The sequence below is a fragment of the Eleginops maclovinus genome, chromosome 19 (genome assembly GCF_036324505.1).
Source record: "Eleginops maclovinus isolate JMC-PN-2008 ecotype Puerto Natales chromosome 19, JC_Emac_rtc_rv5, whole genome shotgun sequence".
NCBI classification, from domain to species: domain Eukaryota; kingdom Metazoa; phylum Chordata; class Actinopteri; order Perciformes; family Eleginopidae; genus Eleginops; species Eleginops maclovinus.
The window spans coordinates 4,264,442-4,289,575 of record NC_086367.1 but is presented as its reverse complement, the minus strand read 5'-3'; the positions used below and the strand labels follow the sequence as shown (position 1 = coordinate 4,289,575).

The window sequence follows — 25,134 nt, the reverse complement described above, 5'->3', positions numbered from 1 at the left end:
AATTAATAAATGGCCTCCTTATGTTCTCAAATAAATTCTGTTGAGCCTTAATATGTAAAATATCCTCTCAAATGGAATGCTTGTAGGATCGTTGAGACTTTTGCCAAATCCATGCAATACATATTTTCGGCTTAAAGCTAGCATAGGTATATAAATCTTCCTTTCTACTGTATTTATGCTTCGTCCGGTACAATCATTTTTTAATAGTCTTATGTACTGTAGTTCATATTTATTCCAGGAATATTTTCTGTTGATAGGCGTGTTTTTAAAACAACATCATGTTTCTGCAGGACATTGTGAACACCATCATAAAACACTGCAGTCCCCGCTTCTTCAGTATCGGTCTCCCGGGTGCCACCATGCTGATCCTGGACTTCATCATCGCAGCTTCCAGAGTCACCGCATGCTCATCACTCAACGTAAGAAACAGAAACACACTCATGTGCAGCAATTATTATACACACAGAGATGTGTCATGATGTCCTATGTCCTTATATCTACTTTCTTTGTGTCTCTTCTCCACCTCTCCTCTTTCCCAGGCCCCCAGGGTGGAGGCCCAGATCCTGCTGGGGTCTCTGGTGTGTTTCCCAAACTTCTATGAGGAGCTTCCGGCCCTCCACCCCACCACAGCAGATGTAGTGCTCACCAAGTTCCCTGACATCAAGGTAGATAGTAGCAATAATAATTAGGGATGAGCCGATGCATCAGCCATAGGTTGGTGACTTGTTGACTATGTTGATGTTTACCGTTGCTATGTGACTGGGAGAGTTCACGTTACTGTCATTTCTTTATATTAAAAGGGACACAATTTGAAGTCCGTCATTTTAGAGGATTGGAGCACTGACTGAGAGCGCTAACTTTACAGTAACTTAAAGTGCAGCATTGTTTGACCACTGATGTTGAATTGACCAGACTTACTTTCACAGCTTGATATGACTGAACAAAGTCCCTACTCAGAATGAGCATCCTCCAGACAACGGTCTGCTATCCTTATCAGCAATTTGCTATCTTTAGCAACAGTCTGCTATCTTTATCAACAGTCTGCTATCCTACACTGAGTTCTGCTATCTTTATCAACGGTCTGCTATCTTTATCAACGGTCTGCTATCTTTATCAACGGTCTGCTATCTTTATCAACGGTCTGCTATCTTTATCAACGGTCTGCTATCCTTAGAACGGTCTGCTATCCTTAGCACCGGTCTGCTACCCTTAGCAACAGATTTCGTTCTTTTACAACGTTCTTTTATCCTTAGCAATGGTCTGCTATCCTACACTGAGTTCTGCTATCCTAAGCAATGGTCTGCTAACCTTAGCAACAGTGTGCTATCTTTAGCAACGGTCTGCTAACCTTAGCAACAGTTTGCTTCCTTTAGCAACGTTCTGCCATCCTTAGCAGCAGTCTGCCATCCTTAGCAACGGTCTGTCGTCCTTAGCAACGGTATGTCGTCCTTAGCACCGGTCTGCTATCCTTAACAGCGGTCTGCCATCTTAAGCAGCAGTTTGCCATGTTTAGCAAATGTCTACTATCCTTAGCAACAGTTTGCTATCTTTAGCAACAGTCTGTTATCTTTATCAACGGTTTGCTATCTTTAGCAGTGGTCTGATATCGAAAAAAGAGAAGAATTTTCTAAATTGACCAATCAGCAACGAGTCCTCAACAAAGCCATGTAGCAAATAGATTGTTAGTTTGTTATAGAAAAAAAATTGCTTTCTAGAAAAAGTTACAAAGAAATGTTTCGATAAACAAACTCAAATTTTTCTAGGTAGAAAGATAGTACGCAGTCATAGTCAAGACGCATAAGTTGTATCATAAAAATGTAATATCCTACCACCTTCTAACATTTCCGGATACTTTAAAACTGCTCCCCCTTCCTCAAATCTCTACTCTGTGTGTAATCCAGGTCAGTCAAAACCCTGATAGTCTGCTGTCAGCGGGGGGTTGTAGAAACTATTAGGTTAATGTCTCATTACTCATTCTTGTACCAGTCCAGAGCTATTGCAGTGATGTTGTTATTGTTGTTGTCTCTGTGTAAACAGATAATGCCATGCGTGGCAGCACCTCAGCCCCGCTCACTGGTTCCTTACAAAGCACAAACTTGTTTTGAATCACTGAGCGGTCATTAGCACCGGCCTGAGAACGGGACCGGCAAGTGTGTGTGAAGGTTTATGTAATCCCATGCATCACTTTTGTCATTATCTGGAAAACCAATGCTAGTGTGTGAGTCGTTGTTACACACACCTTACTTTGTGTGTGGGATCTGAAGAAGAAGATGCACAGCATGTAAGTATTTCTGATGTCGTATGGTGTTGGTTAATTCACTGTGTTTGTTTGTATGCTTTGCTTTTTAGGAGCACATTATCAAAACCATCCTGACCTCTGCCCGGGACGAACCCTCTGCTCCTGCTAGGTAGGATACCTCATTTATTAATATCTGCACGAGTAAAGCATGTTTACAGTTGTGCAGTTTTGCATGACTATCTATTAGTGTGTGTGTGTGTGTGTGTAACAGCATTACCTGCTCACACACTGTGCATGTGTTCCTTCAGGTGTGTGGCTCTGTGCAGTCTGGGGATCTGGATGTGTGAGGAGTTGGCTCACGGGACTCAGCATCCGCAGATTAAAGACGCTCTCAACGTCATCTGCGTCACTCTGAAGGTCAGTGACAGATCTGTGCTGCTTTAAAAAACATAGCTTATTTAAATGGTCATTGGAGTATAAATCACAAAGGTTGGCATAGAGTTTATATTAATAAACGAGATATGTGTATATTGAAACAAGATATGTGTATGTTATACCCAGATGTTTTTTAGGTTATGAGTCATTTTAATAATACATCATTTAATAATAAGCAGATTTATTTTTTCATACTAAAAGAAGACATTTATTTTTTATGTTATGACAAAATATCTTTTCAGGCTGTGAGAAGATATTGATATACTAAAACACGTTTTTATAGTTATTTTGTTTCAAAACAATATTTTAATATTGTAACAAGATAGTTTCATGTTTAAACAGCTAATATTTTAATATTATAATAAGATATTTCCATTTGATAACAATACATTTTCAGGCCAACACAAGATATTTCATATTGAAACAAGAGATTTTCATGCAAAAACCACATATTTTAGTTTATAACAAGGTATTTAAAAACTGTATTTTAACCTCAGACTCTTTTAAATACTTTTAAATATTAAAACAAGATATTTGAATTTTAAAAACTAAATATTTTCGTGTAATTACAATATATCTTATCATTGAAACAACATATTTTATAATTTTAACAGATCTTTTTGCCTTTAACATGATGTTCTTATGTTTAAACAAGATATGTTTGCTCTTAGTTAACGCATAATCATCACAATATTATCCACCATGCTCATTAATGGCAGGATCTCACCTTTGTCTCAACTCAAGAATTAATTATATGAAAAACCAAGAAATGTACACTCCTAAATATGTCCGTTCTCTGCACACCATTTGTCATTCAAACCATGGAGAACAACAATAAAGTCTTAAGTTATTAAAAATATTGTAATTGTTATTGCAACATTTCTTTCATAAGGTAATACTGATTTATTTTTCTGTAGTTTGGGCTTTTTCACACAACTAATATTCTTAAATGTAATTGAAAATCATCTTTTTGAGCAGTTACATGGTTTAATACCACACAATGAGAGCTGCATTGCTAATGTTCTGTAGCTTCCCAAAGCCAAAGTGTGACAAACAAACATTTTCTTGTAAATTGCCTCAGTTGGTATTGTCTGTTTCAGGCCTGTGGATCAGAAACACTGTCCAACATTCACTGTCTCATCTGCCGCCAAGTGGCTCTAGATGGACACACACACACATACCTCTTCCACCTTGGAATCCCTAGCTCGTGTATCGGCAGCCAATGGCCTGCTACAACATCACATCAACACACACACTCACACACACACTAGCATTCACTGACTCCTGGGAGCAAACTCTGGACAGTCAATATGTTTGGTCCTCCTTCAGATAGGACACTAATCCAGGGGGAATGCTGCAAGCTGTGCACACATCTTGTCCACTTGCATCTCTTGCCTTCATACCAGCAGCCAGTAGCCCCACACACACAATCACACACACATAAACAAAGCTGTAGGGATTGTCATATTTCCATGTGGAGCCACTTCCCGCCATCCTCATCCCGCTGCCCACTCCTCCTCGTATCCAGAAGCATTTTTAGTTTCCATGTTGTAATCCTCATTGTAGCATCTATTATTTGTTTCTCCTGTCACTCATTGACCTGTACGCTATTGTATCAATAACAAAATAAACACAACCTTATAAAATACAACAACATTACAAGAACAAAGTTTCGGAATTGTACCATTTGATAATATAGAAAAATGACAAATGTATTTCTTGCCCCAGATAAGAAGCAGTTTTGCATTATTATTATTATTATTGATGCAGGAATGAGTCCTTAAACCCGGGAATGAGTTAGCATTTTAAGCTCTTAAGCTTCCATTGGTCAATGTTTTTTTTTTTAGATGCCTAAAATTAGGAATGTGGTTAAAGGAATATTCAGGATTCTTTTACATTTTGTTCGATGACATAAAATAAGTTTGAGTAGTACTCAGATTTTATACTTTAAAGAAGTTACTGGATTGTATAGACCTGTTACAAGTAGAGAACTGCATTCACAATCTTACTGAAGTATATTTTGATGCCAATACTTTTACTTAAGTACTAAAAGTACTTGTTTACCTTTTCAGATTAAATGACTGGATATAAGTATGTATCTGCTCCATAAACTTGTGAATTAACACACATGTTTAATTGTGTTTCCAGTACCCCAATAAGAACGTAGCACTGGTGGCATCGGACATCCTCCACCTCCTGATCAGCCATGTGGATTATCTCCAGGAATTCCCCCCCGACACTCCAAAGAAGATCGTAGAGGTGAGACCTTATTTTTTAAAATTATTTGATAAATCAAATCATGATGAGTAAATGAAATCAATCCGAATCAGCATACATGGATTGTCATGGTAAAAAAGGGTTTGGTAACGTTTTAGAGGAAATATAAAATGTTTTTAAAATAAATTCATGTAGTTAAAGTAAGAATGCACAAAACATAAATAAAAACTAAATAATATAAAGATATTTAGATAAACATAAGCAGGTATCTAATGCAGTTTATCACTGCTCATTATAGGTGGGTAGATTATCTCGGGAGAAATCCAGTCAGGTGTTTATTTGCAAATGTAATGTCATATTTTCTTCTTTTCTATCTCTTCTCATATTATGAGATTTCAACCAGAACTGATTGCAGTAACAGTTCTGATGTCAAAAACAATTATCCTCTGATTTATTTTTTCTTAGATTTTGATCGCCACCATCACACACTTGCTGCCTACTACCGAGACGTCTCCTCATGAGCTGGATAAAAGGGTAACACACACATTCCCTTTCACATTTTATCACTATATTACTCTCCGCTTAGAAACTAACCTTTCACCCATGTGTTTGTTTATCTGTGTGTGTGTGTGTGTTTTTGTGTGTGTGGCAGCTGGTGGTGTCCCTTCTGCTGTGTCTGCTGGACTGGGTGATGGCTCTGCCTCCAAAGACTCTCCTTCAACCTGTTCAAACCAGAAGCCCCCCAGAGAAGGAGCAGCCCACCAAGACTCTGCTCAGCTGTATTTATAAGGTGTGTGTGTGTGTCGTCATCTTAAACACGGTCACTTATGTTCTTCAAACGTCAAGAAAATATCGAAACACTCAGGGATCATGGATGTATTATTGGCACTACCTCTTTGTTCTCTAGACTGAGGGGAACTGGCTTTACAGTGAATATCTATCCCATCTAGAGTAAAAAGAGGGGAGCAATTGTCTCATTTTGACATGTTGACTGAAAGGTTGTATGAAGAGAACTGGATACAGTTAATGTTAACCTGGTCATATCTTACATGTAGCACCTTTTCAAGCATGCATTCTCCCAAATCAAGTCCTATATTTCACATAAAGGGAGATTGTTAACCCTCTGAGAGCCACAGGGCTGTATACGATCCCAAATATCACGTCGTCTTCAAAGCGTCATAACTTTTCAGCAGTTTGAGCTAGAGACATTCCGTTTTTTCCCTCTTAAACAAAAGAAACAGCGCTAAGCAAGCTATCAAGTGTGTCATTGTGAAGCTCAATGGAAGTGACTCTGATGTTCCTTCCCTTTGAAATGGTCCAGGTCTTACACGGGTGTGTTTACGGAGCACAGTCTTTCAACAGTCCTAAGTATTACCCGCTGCAGATGTCCGACCTGCTGAGTCCGGACTACGACCCGTTCCTGCCCTTAGAGAGCCTCCGAGAGCCAGAACCGCTGCACAGCCCAGACTCTGAGCGCTCCAGCAAACTGCAGCCTGTCACTGAAGGTAATATATCCAACACCAGAAGATAAACAATACACAACGTTTACATGACATCATTTGGTATGTTCTGTAAAAGAAATATGAGGATTTGTGTTTTGCTTATCACACGGTCAGAAACATTACAGGGATTCAACACCACTACCAGGACAAACTGATATCAGGGGATAGCAGGGGTGGGATTTTTCAAAAATGTATCTCTTTTACAAATACAAGTTATTTTTGAGAAAATAGGTCATTTAGATTTAGGGGGGGAACATTTTGAAAACTGAGGTTAACTCTTGGTAAATTTACTAATTTTTCAGAATTGGTGATTTTTTTTTGAAAGAATTTAGTCATTATTGAGAAATGGGGTAACCATTTTGAAAATAGACTATTTTTCATAACTGCGTAGATTTTTGGGAAATTGAGTCATTTATCAGATATGAGGGATTTTCTTTTGTTTATTGAATCATTGAGAAATGGGATGAAATTGACAATTTCTGGGGGAAAATGCAATGCTTTTTCAAGAGTAAGGGAATTTTCAAAGTGTGTCCTTTTAGAAAATGAGGTTATTTTTTTTACAGATACTATATATATACTCAGAATTTCTGAAAAACCCGAATATAAACCTTTAATGTATTTCATTACAAATACTACTGACCTGTAAAAAGAAAATATAATCAGTCACATAATCTGAGTACCACAGTATAGAAGTAATGTTAGCTGTTTACTATTGGATACCCTCAATAAGGGAATGCTTCTTTTGCATCCTGGTTACGTCATCCCGTTTTGTAATACCTCTCTGGATGTAAAGTGATGCATTGACACACACATGCTGACCCAGAGCCATCCACCAATCCACTGCCAATCCCCTCAGATGGATAAAGTTTAGTGTGTGTGTATGCGAGTGCACTCTCAGATGGATAACGTTTATTGTGTGTGTATGCGGATGCACCTGTCTGAAGCCGTGTGAGAGTGTGTATTGTCCCCTGCTGCGATCCACCAGGATCAGCGTCTCGGCTAATGACCGGAGCACCAGGATAGACCACGCTTCACTTCTCCTCTCTACCGCTTTATTTCTATCTTCTTCTTCCTCCCCTCTTCACATCCTTTCTTCTGTTATTGTTTTAGCTTCAATCTCTACTGATATTATTTTTTCCTTGCTTTTCCTCGTCCTATAGCTCCTGAGGTTCAGGGAGTCGTTTGAGAATGTCTGGTCAATACATATCTGTACTCTACACACAGCCCTGTCAATAACAAGCTGTAGTGTGTGTGTGTGTGTGTGTGTGTGTGTGTGTGTGTGTGTGTGTGTGTGTGTGTGTGTGTGTGTGTGTGTGTGTGTGTGTGTGTGTGTGTGTGTGTGTGTGTGTGTGTGTGTTTGTGTTTGTGTGTGTGTGTGTGTGTGTGTCACAGTGTGTGTGTAATGATGTTGATTAGCCAGGATCTGCTGGCAGCACAGTGTGTGACGGCATTGGCTTCTGCTCAGCATGAGGCAAACTATGTAGGAGCTGAATGTGTTTGTTAAGAGCTCTTCAGAGTTTTCCCGCTGTAATTCCTGAAGTTTTGTCCTAACTTGCAAGTATAAAGAGAGAAGGCCTTCACACTGCTGGGCTTCCGTCTGCACGTATCTTTAAGAACAGTTTCTTTAAGAAATATTTTTTAGCTAAACAATAATATATCAATGTTTTGCAAGAACAATATGTTTTGCCTAAAAAAAGACAGCAAACAAAGACTGTAGTCTTTTAATATCTGGTAATTTAAACATATTTTTCTAAAAAACATGTCCTCTGTGTCCTCTTTCTGCAGTTCGAAGCCGAATTCAGCATGGCCTGGTTTCCATCGCAGCCAGAACTGTTATCACACACTTAGTCAACCATCTCGGCCATTACCCCATGTCCGGAGGGCCTGCTACCCTGTCCAGCCAGGTACTGTGTGGTTGTTGGTGATAATGCCAGTCTGATGTAGTGATGCAGGGTGGACTTAAAATTGTAGGTAACCAAAAAGCATTGCACTTGTTCCTCGACAAAAAGCAAATGGGAACACCAATTTGTATAGCAGTACACCTTTGGAATCAAAACCAGTGAGATGATTCTCTCCATGTTGGGCATGATGAAATATGCCTGATAACCTTTAAGTCTCACATAGCCACTTGATAGCACTCACCTTGTTAAGACCAATTAAATATAAAACATGTGGGTATTTACTGACGCACGTATTTGATGGATGCTTTTTTAAAGATTCAAATACTAGTTGGTTATTAAATATATGAAATGTCTTGAGCTAGTGTTAACAATCAAGCTTGTTTCAGACATCTAAACTAAAACGAGGCAAAAAACTGAAAGTCCAGCCATGCTGACTCATTACCGGGTTTTAGGACTCATTCCTTCACCTCACTTTATGCTGATATTTGTCTGTCCTTAGGGGAATACACACCATAAACTAGTTTTAATGCTTTATTTGGGATAACAACACTATTGTCCATGTTTTTCTAGGTGTGTGAAAACCAAGACAACCCGTTCTGTGAGAGCGCAGATCTCGGACCGGAGCTTTTCCATTCACCCAACTTGCAGTTCCTTGTTCTGAACGGTTCCACGCTGCTCTCCGTGTATCAGGTAACCTCAATCAAGAAGAAGGGGCTGAAGAAACCAGTGCTAGTTTAAGAATCTTATTTGTAAAGCTCTCCATGATTATATACAGTATGTTCTATACATTTACTTTACTTTTCTAGAGATGCACCAATGTCAAATTTCTCAGCCAATACCAATGTTTAACAATTTGGCCGATAACTATACCGATGTGTGGAGTAACAATTTAGACACTACCAATTATTGCGGCTGTAATAATAAAAAACAAAGCAAGCAAACAAACAGTCCAGAGATGAATGCGTATGTGATGCGATTGTGATTTGTGATGCGGTCAACAAAAATGATCCTTTCTGATGCTCACTCCCTCTCCATCTATCACCAGGTGAGCAGGTAAGAGCAAACAGATATACCTTCAAACGTCACCACCCAAATCCAATAGACACACCCACCACCTATAGTGACTCAAAATATGTGATGTAAAAAAACAGAAAATACTATTCATGTGGCTCCTACACCGATGTTTGGAGAAACAATTTGGCCGATAAGGATACCGACGTGTGAAGTAATAATTTCAATCTGGCCAATACCTGTACTGATGTTTGGAGTAACAATTAACAGGCTACTGATGTTTAGAGTCACAATTTGGCCGATACTAATACAAATGTTTTGAGTAACATTTCATACGCTACCGATGTTTGGAGTATCAATTCCGCTGATACCTATGTCGATGTTTGGAGTAACAATTTAGACGCTCCTGACATTTGGAGTAACAATTGAGATGCTGCCAATGTTTGGAGTAACAATTTGGCCAATATCGAAACCGATGTTTGGCGTACCACTTTAGTTGATATGGATGTTTGGAGTAAGAATTTGTCTGATACCGATACAGATGTCTATGTTATAGTGTTTACTTTGTGTTGTTCAATATAAGCTTTTAATAGTTTACATTTTATTGTTATTGTTTTTTTTTGCTTTAGTTTTTTATTTTAAGTTAACCCTCTCCCCTGAGTTTGTTGATAAATTAAAAATCATTTTAGATTTTCTGATAAAAGTTTCACAAGTGTAAAGAAGAAGTAACTATGAGGACGCAAAAGGGATTCCAAGAAGTTTTGTTTTAAGGCAGTTGAGATGTGTAAAAATAAATCATTAATATGTGTTAATCTTTATCTTAAACTCTGTCACTTGCCCTCCTCTTTTTCCCAGATCCGCTCAGAGTCCGGTGTTCCAGGAGGCGGGATGGCGGCAGGGTTTGTCCTCCGCCCCCGCCTGCGTTCGCGTCATCATCCGAGACGTGGCGGGGAAACACTCCTGGGACTCTGCCGTTCTCTACGGGCCCCCGCCTTCCTCCCCAAACAGCCCCACACACACATTCATGTCCACCACACAGTCCCCTCACGGCGCCAATCTTCATCTACGCACCCCACCGGGAGGTCCGCCCAAGAATATGGGACTGAAGAAAGAAGAGAGCGTAGAGGAGGGTGGGCAGGAGGACAGCGAGGCAGTAGAGGAGGGGGGGAGAGGGACGGAGGGTGAAAGGCAGGAGTTTCAAGGAGAAGGAGAGGAGGAGGGAGAAGAGGGGAGCAAAGACACAGAGGAGGGGATGGAAGATAGTGAAGAGGAAGAGGAAGAGAGGGGGATAGATCAGAGGATGGACGGGGAGCGGGATCAGGGAGAGTCGGGCCTGGAGCAGCTTCTCGCGCCGCCATTGGCTAAACGGGTGTGTCGGGAGGCGGTGCCAGCGTGGGACTCGCTGAGGGAGGGGGACGATTCGCTGGATGAAATGCTGCAGTACCTGGGATACGCGAGCCCCGAGTGTCTCCAAAGAGCAGGTACACACACACACACACACACACTCTTTTGTTTTTTCAACTTTAGTATTAAACGTTTCCATCTGTTAACATGTCAGAGCATCTATTCATACAGATACAACAAACAGAATGCAGTTTGGGGGGTCACATTCTCATCAGTCCAGTTACCTGAGCTCTGTACAGTGCCTCCATAACACAAAGACATTTATCTGGTTGCATCTCACTATTTATTTCATTTTTTATCTTGATAGTTATGAGCAGAACAAACAGTATTTAATTGTTCTTCACTGTAATATTTAATATTAAATCGTACATCCTGTTATTGTATATTTAACTCAACTCTTTGTTTTTATGACATGTATATCCTTCATCTGCACTACTTCTAGACTGGTCTAATAGCTGCACTGTTTAACTCTAATTTTAAACTACTTTAGTTTTATTTTGTTATCTTTACTTTATTATTGTCTTATGTCCTTTTACAATATGCTGCATTGTTGAAGGAGCTCGGGATCTAAGATGTTCAATGCCCTAACAACACTCTAGCTCTACACCCTTGAACCTTGATAACTTTTCTTCTTAATACGTTTGTTGTAATCGGTATTCTTTGTCGCTTGTTAGATTTCTGAATATTTAACATTTCTCCCATTTTCTTTCAAATTGTGATTCTCTCAGTTGATTAGTCAGTTTTTTTCAATTATATGAATATCCTTTACGATATCTATCCATTTTTCCATAGTAGGATGTCCCGCCTTACAACATATCCTAGTGATAGTTTTTTTTTTAACAATATTGTGACATGATACTGTATCCATCCATAATTTGGACGTTTTCTGTGTGAAACTTAATAGCTAACCTTGTCCCCGGATTGGTCCTCAGGCATGCCGCTCAACATCCCGGCCCCTCCTCCAGCATGTGTGTCCGAAAAGCAAGAGAATGACGTGATCAACGCCATCCTGAAGCAGAGCGCCGCCGAAAGAGAGTTTGTCCTCCATGTATGTTTTGTCCTATTCAGATCGCTTTGAATATTAGCGTGACCTTTTTTACTCTTTGAATGCATTGCTCCTAGCCTGTCCTCAAGAGGTGGATACTAGTAAGTAAGTAAAGCCCTATTCAGTGAAAAGTTGACTAATTCAATACGGGAAGAAAAAGAAATCACAAGCTCTTATCGAAAGCTTGCTGGAAAAATGTCAAAGTGATTTAAAAAAAATGCCTTCTGTTGTTTATTCTGACCTTATATGATATGTTCATATTAAAACATGTTCTATATTAATTTAGATCTACAACTGAAATTTCAATCTACAGAAAAAAATGTTGGTTACTTTATTGATTTTGAATCATGGCATTCATTTTTTTTAGCATTTGTTTTTGCATGAAACTGTATTTTTCGGATGTCTCAGAGAGGAGAGGAGCTGAACATGAAGGCTGTGCGGCAGCCGGAGCCGGAGACGGAGACGCCTCAGTCTGCCTTCTACTACTGCAGACTGCTCATCAACATCCTGGGCCTCAACTCCTGGGAGAAGAGGTGAGTGTGTGCGTGCACACACACACACACACACACACACACACACACACACACACACACACACACACACACACACACACACACACACACACACACACACACACACACACACACACACACACACACACACACACACACACACACACACACACACACGTAACTAAATGTTTGGGAAGCTCTTTTTATCATTTTCAAAAGGTCTGTGCATTTCAGAGCTAAACCTATTCAATAAAGAACTTAGCTGACAAAATTGATCACCTAATGAAACGTTCACTGTATCGGAGTCACACAAACTCAGTTAGTTACATGCATTTACAGGACAGAAATGCATTGAAAGAAAGATGTAGAGAGGGTGTAGAGGCCAAAATCCTTTGTAAGTTGTGTCATAAACTCCTATTTCCTTGTTCCTCATTCCTCCTATGTGGCCAAGAAAAGGAACAAGGAAATAGGAGATATGGGGCGACTTACAAAGGATTTTGGCCTCTACATTAAGTCAATTACAGTAGCGCCTGGCTGCACAGCGTACCTCCAACTTAAGCCCCGCCCTCCCCCCTGAGTGAGTTTTACTGCTCTGGCTCACTATTGAAATGTTACTTTACAACCAGCCTATACAAATCCTTATTTAAAATAGCTGTTGAGTCTTTTTGGTTTTTTTTAAGTTTTACAACGGGTATCACACACAACTGAAAAATGTAATTCTTCACACACCCTCTTTCTGTATCTACTTAACCCTTTGGAGTCTTGGAGCTAATTTGGCCATTTTCAAGCTACTTTTTTGTTTTGATTTGTCTTAGTAAACCCCATTAAGAAATGTTAAGCATGTCAATGTTTGGTATCTTTTTTTCAAGACAACCTCTCTTACATAACCTGATTCATTTTGACATACTATATGAACATTCTGGACCCAAAATCACACAAAAAAACGTAAAAACGGATTTTGAAAATGATATATATGGGTAACACAAACATACACAACTAAACATTTCGAAAGCTGGAAATATATACAGGGGATGTCACTATGATAATATAAAAGTTTGATTGAGGTATCATGAACTTATATACACATTTTATCAACACAGTTTTTCACTGATTACTCAAAGTTCAACCATGACACAGAGTACTGTATCTTGAAAACTGTAAATCTATCTAACTATATAACTCTCAATGTTTGTCTGTCACTTTTTCTGCAATCGCTGTTTCTCTTTGTCTCCCGCTGTCTCTCTCGATCTCCCGCCGTCTCTCTTCTGCTCCCGCCATGTCTCTTCGTTGAATAGGTCTAAAGTTTCCAGCGTCTTTTTCCGCTCCGTAAAATGATAAAATATGGCGAAAGTATTCAAATATGCGCTTCCATTTTTTGGAGTGCTTGAAAAAAGCATTATTGTATAAACTTTAAACCATCGTATCTACATTTTTACTGGGTCAATTTGGATGAAACAAAGACTGGCATAGAGTTTCAAACAGAGCCAGTCGGCAATGTTGTCCGGAATGTGGTTTTTAACCAGCTTTAACCGTTCATGTGATCTGATCACGCCGGCGTGACGGTCGACTCTTTAAGGTTAAGACATTTTTTAAACATCCAACTTCTGTTTTTATACTTGCGACGGGACAATTTTAAAATAAAGAATATAGCATATCATTCAAACTTTTCTTGACATGAGCTAGCACAACATTATTTCACACACCTCTACCTCTCCAAAAGGGAAAGGACCCTATTCTTTCATCCAAAGAAAAAGCCTTTTATTCAAATAACAAGTCCAGGGAGCGTTGGAAAAGTCCCCCAGCCACCAACCTCCGCACCGCTGATATAAAAACCCGAGACCTGGGCAGTGAGGCTTGGAGTGGACTGATAATGACACGTCATTCTTTTCACTCTCACACAGGGAGTGAAAGAGCGGGAGGGAAAGAGAGAGAGAGAGAGAGAGAGAGACGGCAATTTGCTCTTTATTAAACTGATACTTGGTAATGGCCTCATTCTCTGCTCTCAAAGACTCCATTTACACCCTAGATTATAGGGAAAAGCATAAAAGGACACACACACACACACACACACACACACACACACACACACACACACACTACTGTCAGTATCTTTGTATCTGATGTCCAATTTGAATACCTGGAGAGACATAAGGGGACAATAATAGATGATTAGACACATTTTTTTTCATCATATATCCCGCCATTCTCTTCCCTTTCAACGCACTTTTTATATTTTTTTAGGTGTTTTTTATCTGATACGCCAGTTTTTCAACCATCTTTTCTCAACTACTGCCCTTTTATTCTAACTCCAAATGGGTTGAGTTTGATCAATAGAGTACTGTACTCATTATCACACTCTCTTCCACACACACACACACAAAGGAGGCCATTGTGCAGGCTGAATGCAGAAGGTGTAATTCCCTGGGTAAAGTATAAAGAGTGATGAGTGTCCATTAGCCAGCCAGACACATTTAAAGCGACACCTCGGCTTTGTGTATTCCAGCCCAGAGTCATTGAGAAGATGAAATGCTGTTCCATGCGAGTGGAAAACGTTGTCTAATTGGCACCAGATACTTTGTTGAATGTGAATCTTTTCTCTCATTTGCATTCATCAGACTCTGGGGTTGTTCTAAGGGGGATAAATATGTATAAAAGACTTCCTGCACATGTATTGCAGCAACATGGAACACGGCTCCTACGTAGAACACTCAGTTTCCGTTTGTAAGGCATAAATATTCCTAGTGCATTAGTTTTTCCTAAAAATCTTTTGTGCAATATTCCAGCAGAGGTCTCTCTTAAAGGTCTCCTATTATGTTCTTTTATGGCATATATTATCGGTCTCAAATATATAAAAAATACGAAACGGAGCATGCGTTTTAGCATGTCCGCTATCCCTAAGTGTACTTCTCACTTCTCTTAACTTGCATCCCTGCGTCCCTCACTTTCGTCTTTCCTTTGCTATATGCCTTGTATTGTATTATGCTGATGCAACAAAAACATTTTCCCTGTTTGGGATTAATAAAGTTATTCTTATCATACAGTGGGGCAAAAAAGTATTTAGTCAGCCACCAATTGTGCAAGTTCTCCCATTTAAAAAGATGAGAGAGGCCTGAATTTTTATCATAGGTATACCTCAACTATGAGAGACAGAATGAGAAAAAAAAATCCAGGAAATCACATTGTAGGATTTTTAATGAATTAATTTTCAAATGATTGTGGAAAATAAGTATTTGGTCAATAACAAAAGTTCATCTCAATACTTTGTTGTATACCCTTTGTTGGCAATGACAGAGGTCAAACGTTTTCTGCAAGTCTTCACAAGGTTTTCACACACTGTTGCTGGTATTTTGGCCCATTCCTCCATGCAGATCTCCTCTAAAGCAGTGATGTTTTGGGGCTGTCGCTGGGCAACACGGACTTTCAACTCCCTCCAAAGATTTTCTATGGGGTTGAGATCTGGAGACTGGCTAGGCCACTCCAGGACCTTGAAATGCTTCTTACGAAGCCACTCCTTCATTGCCCTGGCGGTGTGTTTGGGATCATTGTCATGCTGAAAGACCCAGCCACGCTTCATCTTCAGTGCCCTTGCTGATGGAAGGAGGTTTTCACTCAAAATCTCACGATACATGGCCCCATTCATTCTTTCCTTTACACGGATCAGTCGTCCTGGTCCCTTTGCAGAAACACAGCCCCAAAGCATGATGTTTCCACCCCCATGCTTCACAGTAGGTATGGTGTTCTTTGGATGCAACTCTGCATTCGTTCTCCTCCAAACACGACGAGTTGAGTTTTTACCAAAAAGTTCTATTTTGGTTTCATCTGACCATATGACATTCTCCCAATCCTCTTCTGGATCATCCAAATGCCCTCTAGCAAACTTCAGACGGGCCTGGACATGTACTGGCTTAAGCAGGGGGACACGTCTGGAACTGCAGGATTTAAGTCCCTGGCGGCGTAGTGTGTTACTGATGGTAGCCTCTGTTACTTTGGTCCCAGCTCTCTGCAGGTCATTCACTAGGTCCCCCCGTGTGGTTCTGGGATTTTTGCTCACCGTTCTTGTGATCATTTTGACCCCACGGGGTGAGATCTTGCGTGGAGCCCCAGATCGAGGGAGATTAGCAGTGGTCTTGTATGTCTTCCATTTTCTAATAATTGCTCCCACAGTTGATTTCTTCACACCAAGCTGCTTACCTATTGCAGATTCAGTTTTCTCAGCCTGGTGCAGGTCTACAATTTTGTCTCTGGTCTCCTTTGACAGCTCTTTGGTCTTGGCCATAGTGGAGTTTGGAGTATGACTGTTTGAGGTTGTGGACAGGTGTCTTTTATACTGATAACGAGTTCAAAAAGGTGCCATTAATACAGGTAACGAGTGGAGGACAGAGGAGCCTCTTAAAGAAGAAGTAACAGGTCTGTGAGAGCCAGAAATCTTGCTTGTTTGTAGGTGACCAAATACTTATTTTACAGAGGAATTTACCAATGAATTCATTAAAAATCCTACAATGTGATTTCCTGGATTGTTGTCTCTCATAGTTGAGGTATACCTATGATGAAAATTACAGGCCTCTCTCATCTTTTTAAATGGGAGAACTTGCACAATTGGTGGCTGACTAAATACTTTTTTGCCCCACTGTATCTTATCTTAGCTCTGCGTTAGTTTTGGGGAGGCAAAAACCCCTCTCCACATTTAAGGGCGGGATGGTAAGTAGGGCTGGTTCAATGGTAGCCTGAGCTTGTTGTTTTGAATGCTTAAAACGTCACTGATTTTCTATGAATAACTCTGTTTTTCTTCACCTTAAACTTTTCCGGTATTTTACCCTAGCATTCCTTCCAGCTCTACTCAGTGTCCCATTAGTTGGCATCTGATTCTTTCCTTATTTAGCGAGGAGGCAGTGACAAAAACAAGCAACCAGCCAATTAACTTAAAGGCTTGAAGAGGGTCGAGAGGCAGGTTTAACCAGTTCTTGGGAGAGTGATTGCTAACCTGTGCATGTTTCTGTGTCTTACAGAAGTAACTTCCATTTGTTGAGAAAGAATGAAAAGTTACTGAGAGAGCTGAAGAACCTGGACTCACGGCAATGGTGAGAAAATATCATGATTCCTGATGAATACTACCACATTTTTCTTATTAAATCTCTTCATTCAGGCTAGTTTTGATCTTTTCTACTTTCCCGCAATTTATTATTTAATTTATTAGCTGCACAATTAATCTAACCATCATTAAAGTATGGAATATGGTCTAATCCAATTGCAGGAAACACAATATTTGGTGAAGGCTAAATTTGAGTCAAAATACCTTTTTTTTTATGAAGTATTTTGGATCTCGGGAGATATTAGGCTTAAAAATCATATTTTCCAGACTCAAAAGAAATGTGTAGTTTGCTACAGATCCCTTCAAAAAATCACAGGTTGATCACTTTCTTCTTTTTATACTTAAAAAAAAATCAGTCAAAATAATCGCAATGAATACATTTTCTTAAATCACGCAACCCTATTTTATTCATTTTTGTCCTTAAGAGTTTTGACATTTAACATTCTTGAAATATTCATTTAAATGCATTTCAAAAGTCTAACGAATAGTCTTCAAAGAGTTGCTAACAGTTATACTATATCCCCTTTTCTCATGACACAACTGGATTAATATATTCCACTGTCTGCAGATGATATTCAGTAGATGTCCTCCCGGTAGTTATTGGTTTCCATCTTTTTTTTTTCCAGCCGGGAGACTCATAAGATAGCTGTGTTTTATGTGGCTGAGGGCCAAGAGGACAAACACTCCATACTCACCAACACAGCGGGCAGCCAGGCGTACGAGGACTTCGTCTCCGGACTGGGCTGGGAGGTAAGAACACATCCACCATTTATGTGCCATCCTTTAATCTCACCCTTTCACAAAAAACTTGCTCTCTAAAAAAGGCAATGGAGGTCCAAAAATAAATGAATGCTCAGTTTTCCTTCTTGATTGATCTAAAATTGCATATTTATTGTTACAAAGTGTCCACATTACCTGCAAGACATTTAGGCCTGCATCTTGTTATCTGACCCATGTCTAATTATGCCAAAAACTATGATGTCATTGGATGCTCAGAATCCGATTTTCCTTTATATTTTAATTCTTCCATTCTTTAAACTCGAGCGGGAAATTTGCGTAACGCTGAAAGCCACAGGGTTGGGATTCCCTCTGTCGTCGATGACGTACAGTATGTGTTTTAGGAAATATTTGGTTCCCAACGCCATATGTCTACCGAGACAAAAATTAAAAAAACAGTTTTGGAGGAAATGTAGGGAGAAAGTTGGCAAACTTGGTGTGTTATGAAATTATATATCTGTGACTTGATTCCATCTACCGCTAGCAAACATTAGCATTCGCCAAGTTATCTCAACCGGCGGCTTAACGGCACACAACATTTCAACAGTCACCATTTGTATACGAAATATGGAAAAACATAACTGTTGCTAGGACTTTTGGCCCGCTTCCTCGAAAGTTGAGTTTAATCAACACGTATGAGAGCCACGATGAAACTTGCACAACTAACGCGAGGTGAAAGTCAAAATAGCGTCCGGTGTGAACGCATCTTAAGACAGCACTGAGCTCAAAAGGGAGTTCATGTTCTTTTCAAATCCTGATATGATGATGTGTGTGTTTCCCTTAAGGTGGACCTCACCACCCACTGTGGCTTCATGGGAGGCCTCCAGAGGAATCGCAGCACGGGCCAGACCACGCCTTACTATGCCACCTCCACCACAGAGGTCATCTACCACGTCTCCACCCGCATGCCCCACGACCAGGACCACAACCTCACCAAGAAGGTAATGCTAACCTTTTCAGAAAAAATTTACAAGTTTCCACTGTTTAAGATCCGCGGTGCAGGTATGTGAATAGCCACTTACTAATGTATACACACTGATGTCGTAATGTTCTTATTTGCTTGACAGTTGGATGAATACATCTCTTCTGTGTCAAGCACTCTGATCCAATCTTATGCTGCGTTTCCCTCTTTCTGAAATGCAGTCGAGTGCGCCTCTGTAGTGGCAAAGACACGGTTATTAGTGAAAATAATCCTCCGTACTCCTTGTGTCTCTGGGTGGCTTTTAAAAACCTGAGCGAAAACCTAAAAATGTGTGAAAAAAAAGTAAACGCCCAAAATTCGCTTAAATACACTGAAAACAGATTTATCACCTTAAAGTAAGACTTTTTAGTCAAATGGCTTTCTTTCTATATTATATATATTTTATATATTATTTAATTCCATCCTCAGTGGAAGGTTGGTGCCTCTAATTTCAGCCTCTTCCTTGTGACAGCTCTTTGCCGGCTGCCAGAAGATTTTGTACCACTTTATCGTTGATATTCCCCCCTTCAGATGAGAAGTCTTCCACACATGTTTCTGGATTTACTGCCCAAAATGCGCAATTGCCTGGAAGATAAGGAAGTAATGGAACATTTATGTAGTTTAGTCTCATACAGGGTATTGTCCAAACCGAGTAACAGGGGCGCTGCGCCCTCCAAAAAATGCAGCTTTTCCCCGTAAAATGTTAGTGGTGCCAGAAAACAATATTTCTGTTGGTCTAAAACGGTGTAATGAGTCCAGAAATATGAAGATGGGGTCAGATATCTGGTCAGACGGCAGAGACAGCTTTGTTTTTACGGAGGATAAATAGGGGATGGATGTCCGGTGGGTCTGCTGGAGGACGAGTGGCAAGCAGCAGGCTGACACTGAAACTGAGATTTCTGAATTCCATCCTTTCTTTTACTCTCCTTTATTCTGGAGAGGAAGTAAAGAAACTCTGGATTTATTTGATGTTTGAGGTGCAATTTATGACCCAGCAGCTTTAAGACATGAAGACACTATTATTTCCTCTTCACTCTAATGCAGGATTTTCACTGGAAAGTGAGCGGGCCAGTGACGTTAGCGCCCTCATACTTTATTTTTCTAGAAAAAATCCTGATACACGGATCAGGAGGCAAGTCTGAATCAGTGGGTGGGCATTTGAGGGTCCGAGGGTGTATTGATCTTGCCGATTCATTATAAGGATATGTCCCTCTCTGTATGTGACGTATGTGCGTTTGGATTTCACTGATCTGAAAACTACATATTTGCAGACATATATTATCATGACCCGGTTTTGGACCAGCAGAGCAATTGTATTGCGATTCTCCCCCAGGCTTTTTTTTTATAAAACAGGCTCTATTCTGACCCTTAGTGCGTAGGTAATCTTGTTGAACCAATCCTTAACCCTCTATGGTATGATGTTGCCTCTAGGCATGCACCCATGTTTGCCCTTTTACAATCTCACAATACATCCCAAGTTTTGAAGCATACTTTGAAAAGGAGGCATGAATCAATAGCAGTGTTTGAATTTGTCACATGACTCTCCGGAGGCCATGCTGAAGACCTTTTTTGTACACTGCCCTACAAGCCGTGTAATGGTAGTGGAAGAATAAAGGATTCATTTTTGCAGATTTTCTCTAAATCCTTTAAAATGTGTGATAGATTTGGATAGAAAATTGGCTTAAGTTCTTCCCTTTCAATGTGTTTTTGTTTCACTCCTTCCCAATCCCTATTTTAGCGTCGATTGAACATATGTCGCTGCACACACCCATCTGTTCGTGTTAGCGTTTCTAAAGCACTCCGATGTTTCCAATAACTCTTAGCAGCAATCATGTTCGTGTTTGGGCTCCTTCCTGTGTGTGTGTGTGTGTGTGTGTGTGTGTGTGTGTGTGTGTGTGTGTGTGTGTGTGTGTGTGTGTGTGTGTGTGTGTGTGTGTGTGTGTGTGTGTGTGTGTGTGTGTGTGTGTGTGTGTGTGTGTGTGTGTGTGTGTGTGTGTGTGTGTGTGTGTGTGTGTGTGTGTGTGTGTGTGTGTGTGTGTGTGTGTGTGTGTGTGTGTGTGTGTGTGTGTGTGTGTGTGTGTGTGTGTACACATACACCTGTCAACCCTCAGGCATTGGGCGCCCTGCACATGGCCATAATGTCCCTTTTTAATCAGATCATACTTCCTGCTTCTCGGCCTATCACGTCGCTGCAGGCTCCTGATTGGATTATCAGCGCCTGGTCCGACACCATCCCTCTCCCTGATCAGCTGATGGCCTCATCAAACACACACACACACATCCACTAAGGACTTTATTCACATCGGCCTGCACAAATAACCACGCGGCTATAAATGTGCGTTAGCGTCGGACACAGACGCACACACACATTACACACACGGTACAGGCTTACAAACACTCACAGTTTGACAAATGTGTCCACAAACAGGTTAAAGTGACAGACATACACATGTTCATACTGGCAGGCATTCATCCCCCTGCGACACACACACACACACACTTACACACACACCAGCACAAAAACACACACAGCATTTGTCCAGCTCTCACTCTTTGCTGTGGGTTCTGTTTCCTCTCATACTACATCTGCTTGAAACACGATTAAAAGGATTAAAGCTGCATTACAGCTACTGATTGTGGCATCAGAGATGACTTCACTCCCATCTTCATCGTTTAAATATTTAAAAATCAGAGACGCACAGCAGAGAGATTCCACCTTTCCTCGATCCCACTGTGCCACCTAATTGGTCTGAAATTCAAAAATACAACTTCAGGGTCATGATACCAATATCTTTAAATTTGATACAGTTACCAGATTCAATGTGACACACTGCCAGGGGTAAGCGCCATTAACATAAAAATAAATTGCAAAACAGGATTAGGGAAACGTGTGAATGTTTTGGGATAATCTGAGAATAAAGTTGGAATTCTGCGATTTATTGTCACAAATTCAGACTCTTATTCAAAGAATTATGAACGACTGATCATAAGGGAAAAAACAAACTTCTAACTTTAATTGCAGAACTGTTTTTACTTTTGGTCAGATCAAAAAAACATTTTAGCCTTTGCGTATTATATCATGTATCATTAGTCGAGGTGAGGTCAGGTAAATTAAAGAAATTCCTCTTATTACTGTTTAAAGTTCAAGTAGTGTCATTACCGCATGATGATTAACTCATGCACCATGTGAATCATTTAACTAACTTCAATTAAGATAATTATTTTGTGTTGAATTTATTAATTTGGTCCTGGTTTTGGGGTTTGATTCATGTATAAGTAAGTTCTCTGAAATGTTCTGTTTCATATGCAAATGCAGCATTATCTAAATCTACAGGATATATAGATAGAGTGAACAACATTAAAAAAAAGTTCAGTAAGCATGTTCTCTGTCACTAGTTAAAACATGTCCTCGAAGAAAAATATCCCAAATTCAAAAAATTGCATGAAAAAAACATGTACTATTTCAGCCTCAGAAAAGCAGTTTGACTGCTAATTTTAAAGTATGCAAAGAGGCAAAATGACATTTACTAAAATTGTTTGGTACACTTTCTAATGAAATGTGGACAGCTTTTTGGCCTTTTTTACTTTTATGTAGCCAATCATTTTTTATTTGTTCAATAGGTAATCACACATATTACACTGTTATTTCAGCCATATTACACATGGACACAGCCTTTCAAATAACTGTAACCCCTGAGGATTAAAAAAACATTTAAGGGTTAAAAATCCTCTCAGAGGTTCTGAAGGTGTGAGACAATGCTATTCAGTGTGTGTGGGTGTCTGTGTGTCTGTGTGTCTGTGTGTGTGTGTGTGTGTGTAGGCATCAAGGTTAATGACAGAGCTGTCAGCGGCCCTGACTGTAGCCCACTGAGTGATTGTGAAACACACACACACACACACGCTGAATAGCACAGCTCCAGATTTGATCCCATCTGTCTTCCAGCCCATACTCCATCTTTCCGGAGCTTCACTCGGTCTTCATGTCCACTCTCCATCTTCACTCCATCACCCCCCAGGGCCACCTTTTTACAGCACGTACACACAAAGAGCCTTGGGTTTATGATGAATATCAGGCTCACTGTACCGGACCCTGAGTGTGTGTGTTGTTGATGCTGCAAAACCAAACAGATGTTTATTTCAGTTTGATTCAGGTGTAATTCCTCTTGTCTCTTCCTTTCACGAACCCTGCAGCTAAGACACCTGGGTAATGACGAAGTCCACATCGTTTGGTCGGAACATTCCAGAGACTACCGGCGAGGGATCATCCCCACCGAGTTCGGAGACGTGCTAATCATCATCTACCCCATGAAGAACCACATGTATTCCATCCACATACTGAAGAAACCCGAGGTAAGAATGTTTCAGTGTTCCCTGAATACTTTAACAAAGGGAGAAAGTTCCTCCAGGACATTTAAATGTGTCATTAAAACCCAAGAGGATAATTCAGTCCCCCTCTGGGCTAATCAGGGAGAACGACCCTCGTCACCTGTTGCAGTAATTGTGACTCATTGGCCAATCAGTGCCTGCGGTCGCACAGTGGCACAGCTCTATGGATGGCGCTACTGGATCTGCTTTTTTTATGAGACTTGCTTCAGTCATTCATGATCCCCACTGATCTCCCCTCTCATGCCATGACATCTGTAGGGAAATATGTAAACAACTTGTATAGATTTTCACAAAATGTTGTAGACCCATTAAATTCGCTTTCAGAAATAATAGCAAGATCAACAGTTTAATGTTTTCAATACTTATGTTTATAATCAATTACCCACAGTATAAAAGAAATCCTTATCGGGTGGTGGTTCTTTGTGTTAAGGGCTAATCAGTACTAATTTGGAAAATAAATGACAAAATATGTGCATCGATATGTGCGAGACGATAACGAAACATGATGTCATTCTTACTGTGACTATACCATCATGCAATATTGATATAAGATATCAATAAAAAACAATTCCAAAAATCTTTTTTGATGATAAAAAAGAAGGAAAATATTAATACTACTGCTACTGCTACTACTACTACTACTACTACTACTGCTACTGCTACTACTACTGCTACTGCTACTGCTACTGCTACTTCTACTACTACTCCTACTGCTACTACTACTACTACTACTACTACTGCTACTTCTACTGCTACTACTACTACTCCTACTGCTACTACTGCTACTTCTACTGCTACTACTGCTACTGCTACTCCTACTGCTACTACTACTGCTACTGCTACTACTGCTACTTCTACTACTACTCCTACTACTGCTACTGCTACTGCTACTGCTGCTGCTCCTGCTGCTGCTGCCGCTGCAGCTGCCACTGCCACTGCTACTACTACTACTACTACTACTACTACTACTACTACTACTACTACTACTACTACTACTACTACTAATACTATTACTGCTACTGCTGCTACTACTACTACTGCTACTACTACTGCTACTTCTACTAGTACTCCTACTGCTGCTACTACTACTACTGCTACTAGTACTCCTACTGCTGCTACTACTACTACTGCTATTACTGCTACTACTACTGCTACTTCTACTAGTACTCCTACTGCTGCTACTACTACTACTGCTACTGCTATTACTGCTACTACTACTGCTACTTCTACTAGTACTCCTAATGCTGCTACTACTACTGCTACTACTACTAGTACTCCTACTGCTGCTACTACTACTACTACTACTACTACTGCTATTACTGCTACTACTACTGCTACTACTACTGCTACTACTACTGCTACTACTACTACTACTACTATTGCTACTACTGCTACTACTACTGCTACTACTACTACTACTACTGCTACTGCTATTACTGCTACTACTACTACTAATACTGCTACTACTATTGCTACTACTACTACTACTACTAGTACTCCTACTGCTGCTACTACTACTACTACTGCTACTGCTATTACTGCTACTACTACTAATACTGCTACTACTATTGCTACTACTGCTGCTACTACTACTACTACTACTGCTACTGCTATTACTGCTACTACTACTAATACTGCTACTACTATTGCTACTA

At 40.1% G+C, this 25,134-nt stretch overlaps 1 protein-coding gene across 1 annotated transcript in view; it reads left to right on the top strand.

The window, feature by feature from the left end:
* The window catches only part of ralgapa1 (Ral GTPase activating protein catalytic subunit alpha 1), a 92,112-nt gene that overhangs the window by 31,957 nt on the left and 35,021 nt on the right, over window positions 1-25,134 (top strand). Inside the window, 18 exon segments of the mRNA XM_063908578.1 lie at window positions 291-419; window positions 540-665; window positions 2,350-2,408; window positions 2,548-2,656; window positions 4,823-4,933; window positions 5,357-5,425; window positions 5,544-5,681; window positions 6,213-6,396; window positions 8,179-8,297; window positions 8,865-8,984; window positions 10,161-10,202; window positions 10,204-10,786; window positions 11,642-11,757; window positions 12,163-12,287; window positions 17,273-17,344; window positions 17,982-18,105; window positions 18,918-19,073; window positions 23,285-23,443. Of these exon segments, the coding sequence (XP_063764648.1) occupies window positions 291-419; window positions 540-665; window positions 2,350-2,408; window positions 2,548-2,656; window positions 4,823-4,933; window positions 5,357-5,425; window positions 5,544-5,681; window positions 6,213-6,396; window positions 8,179-8,297; window positions 8,865-8,984; window positions 10,161-10,202; window positions 10,204-10,786; window positions 11,642-11,757; window positions 12,163-12,287; window positions 17,273-17,344; window positions 17,982-18,105; window positions 18,918-19,073; window positions 23,285-23,443 (2,541 nt within the window).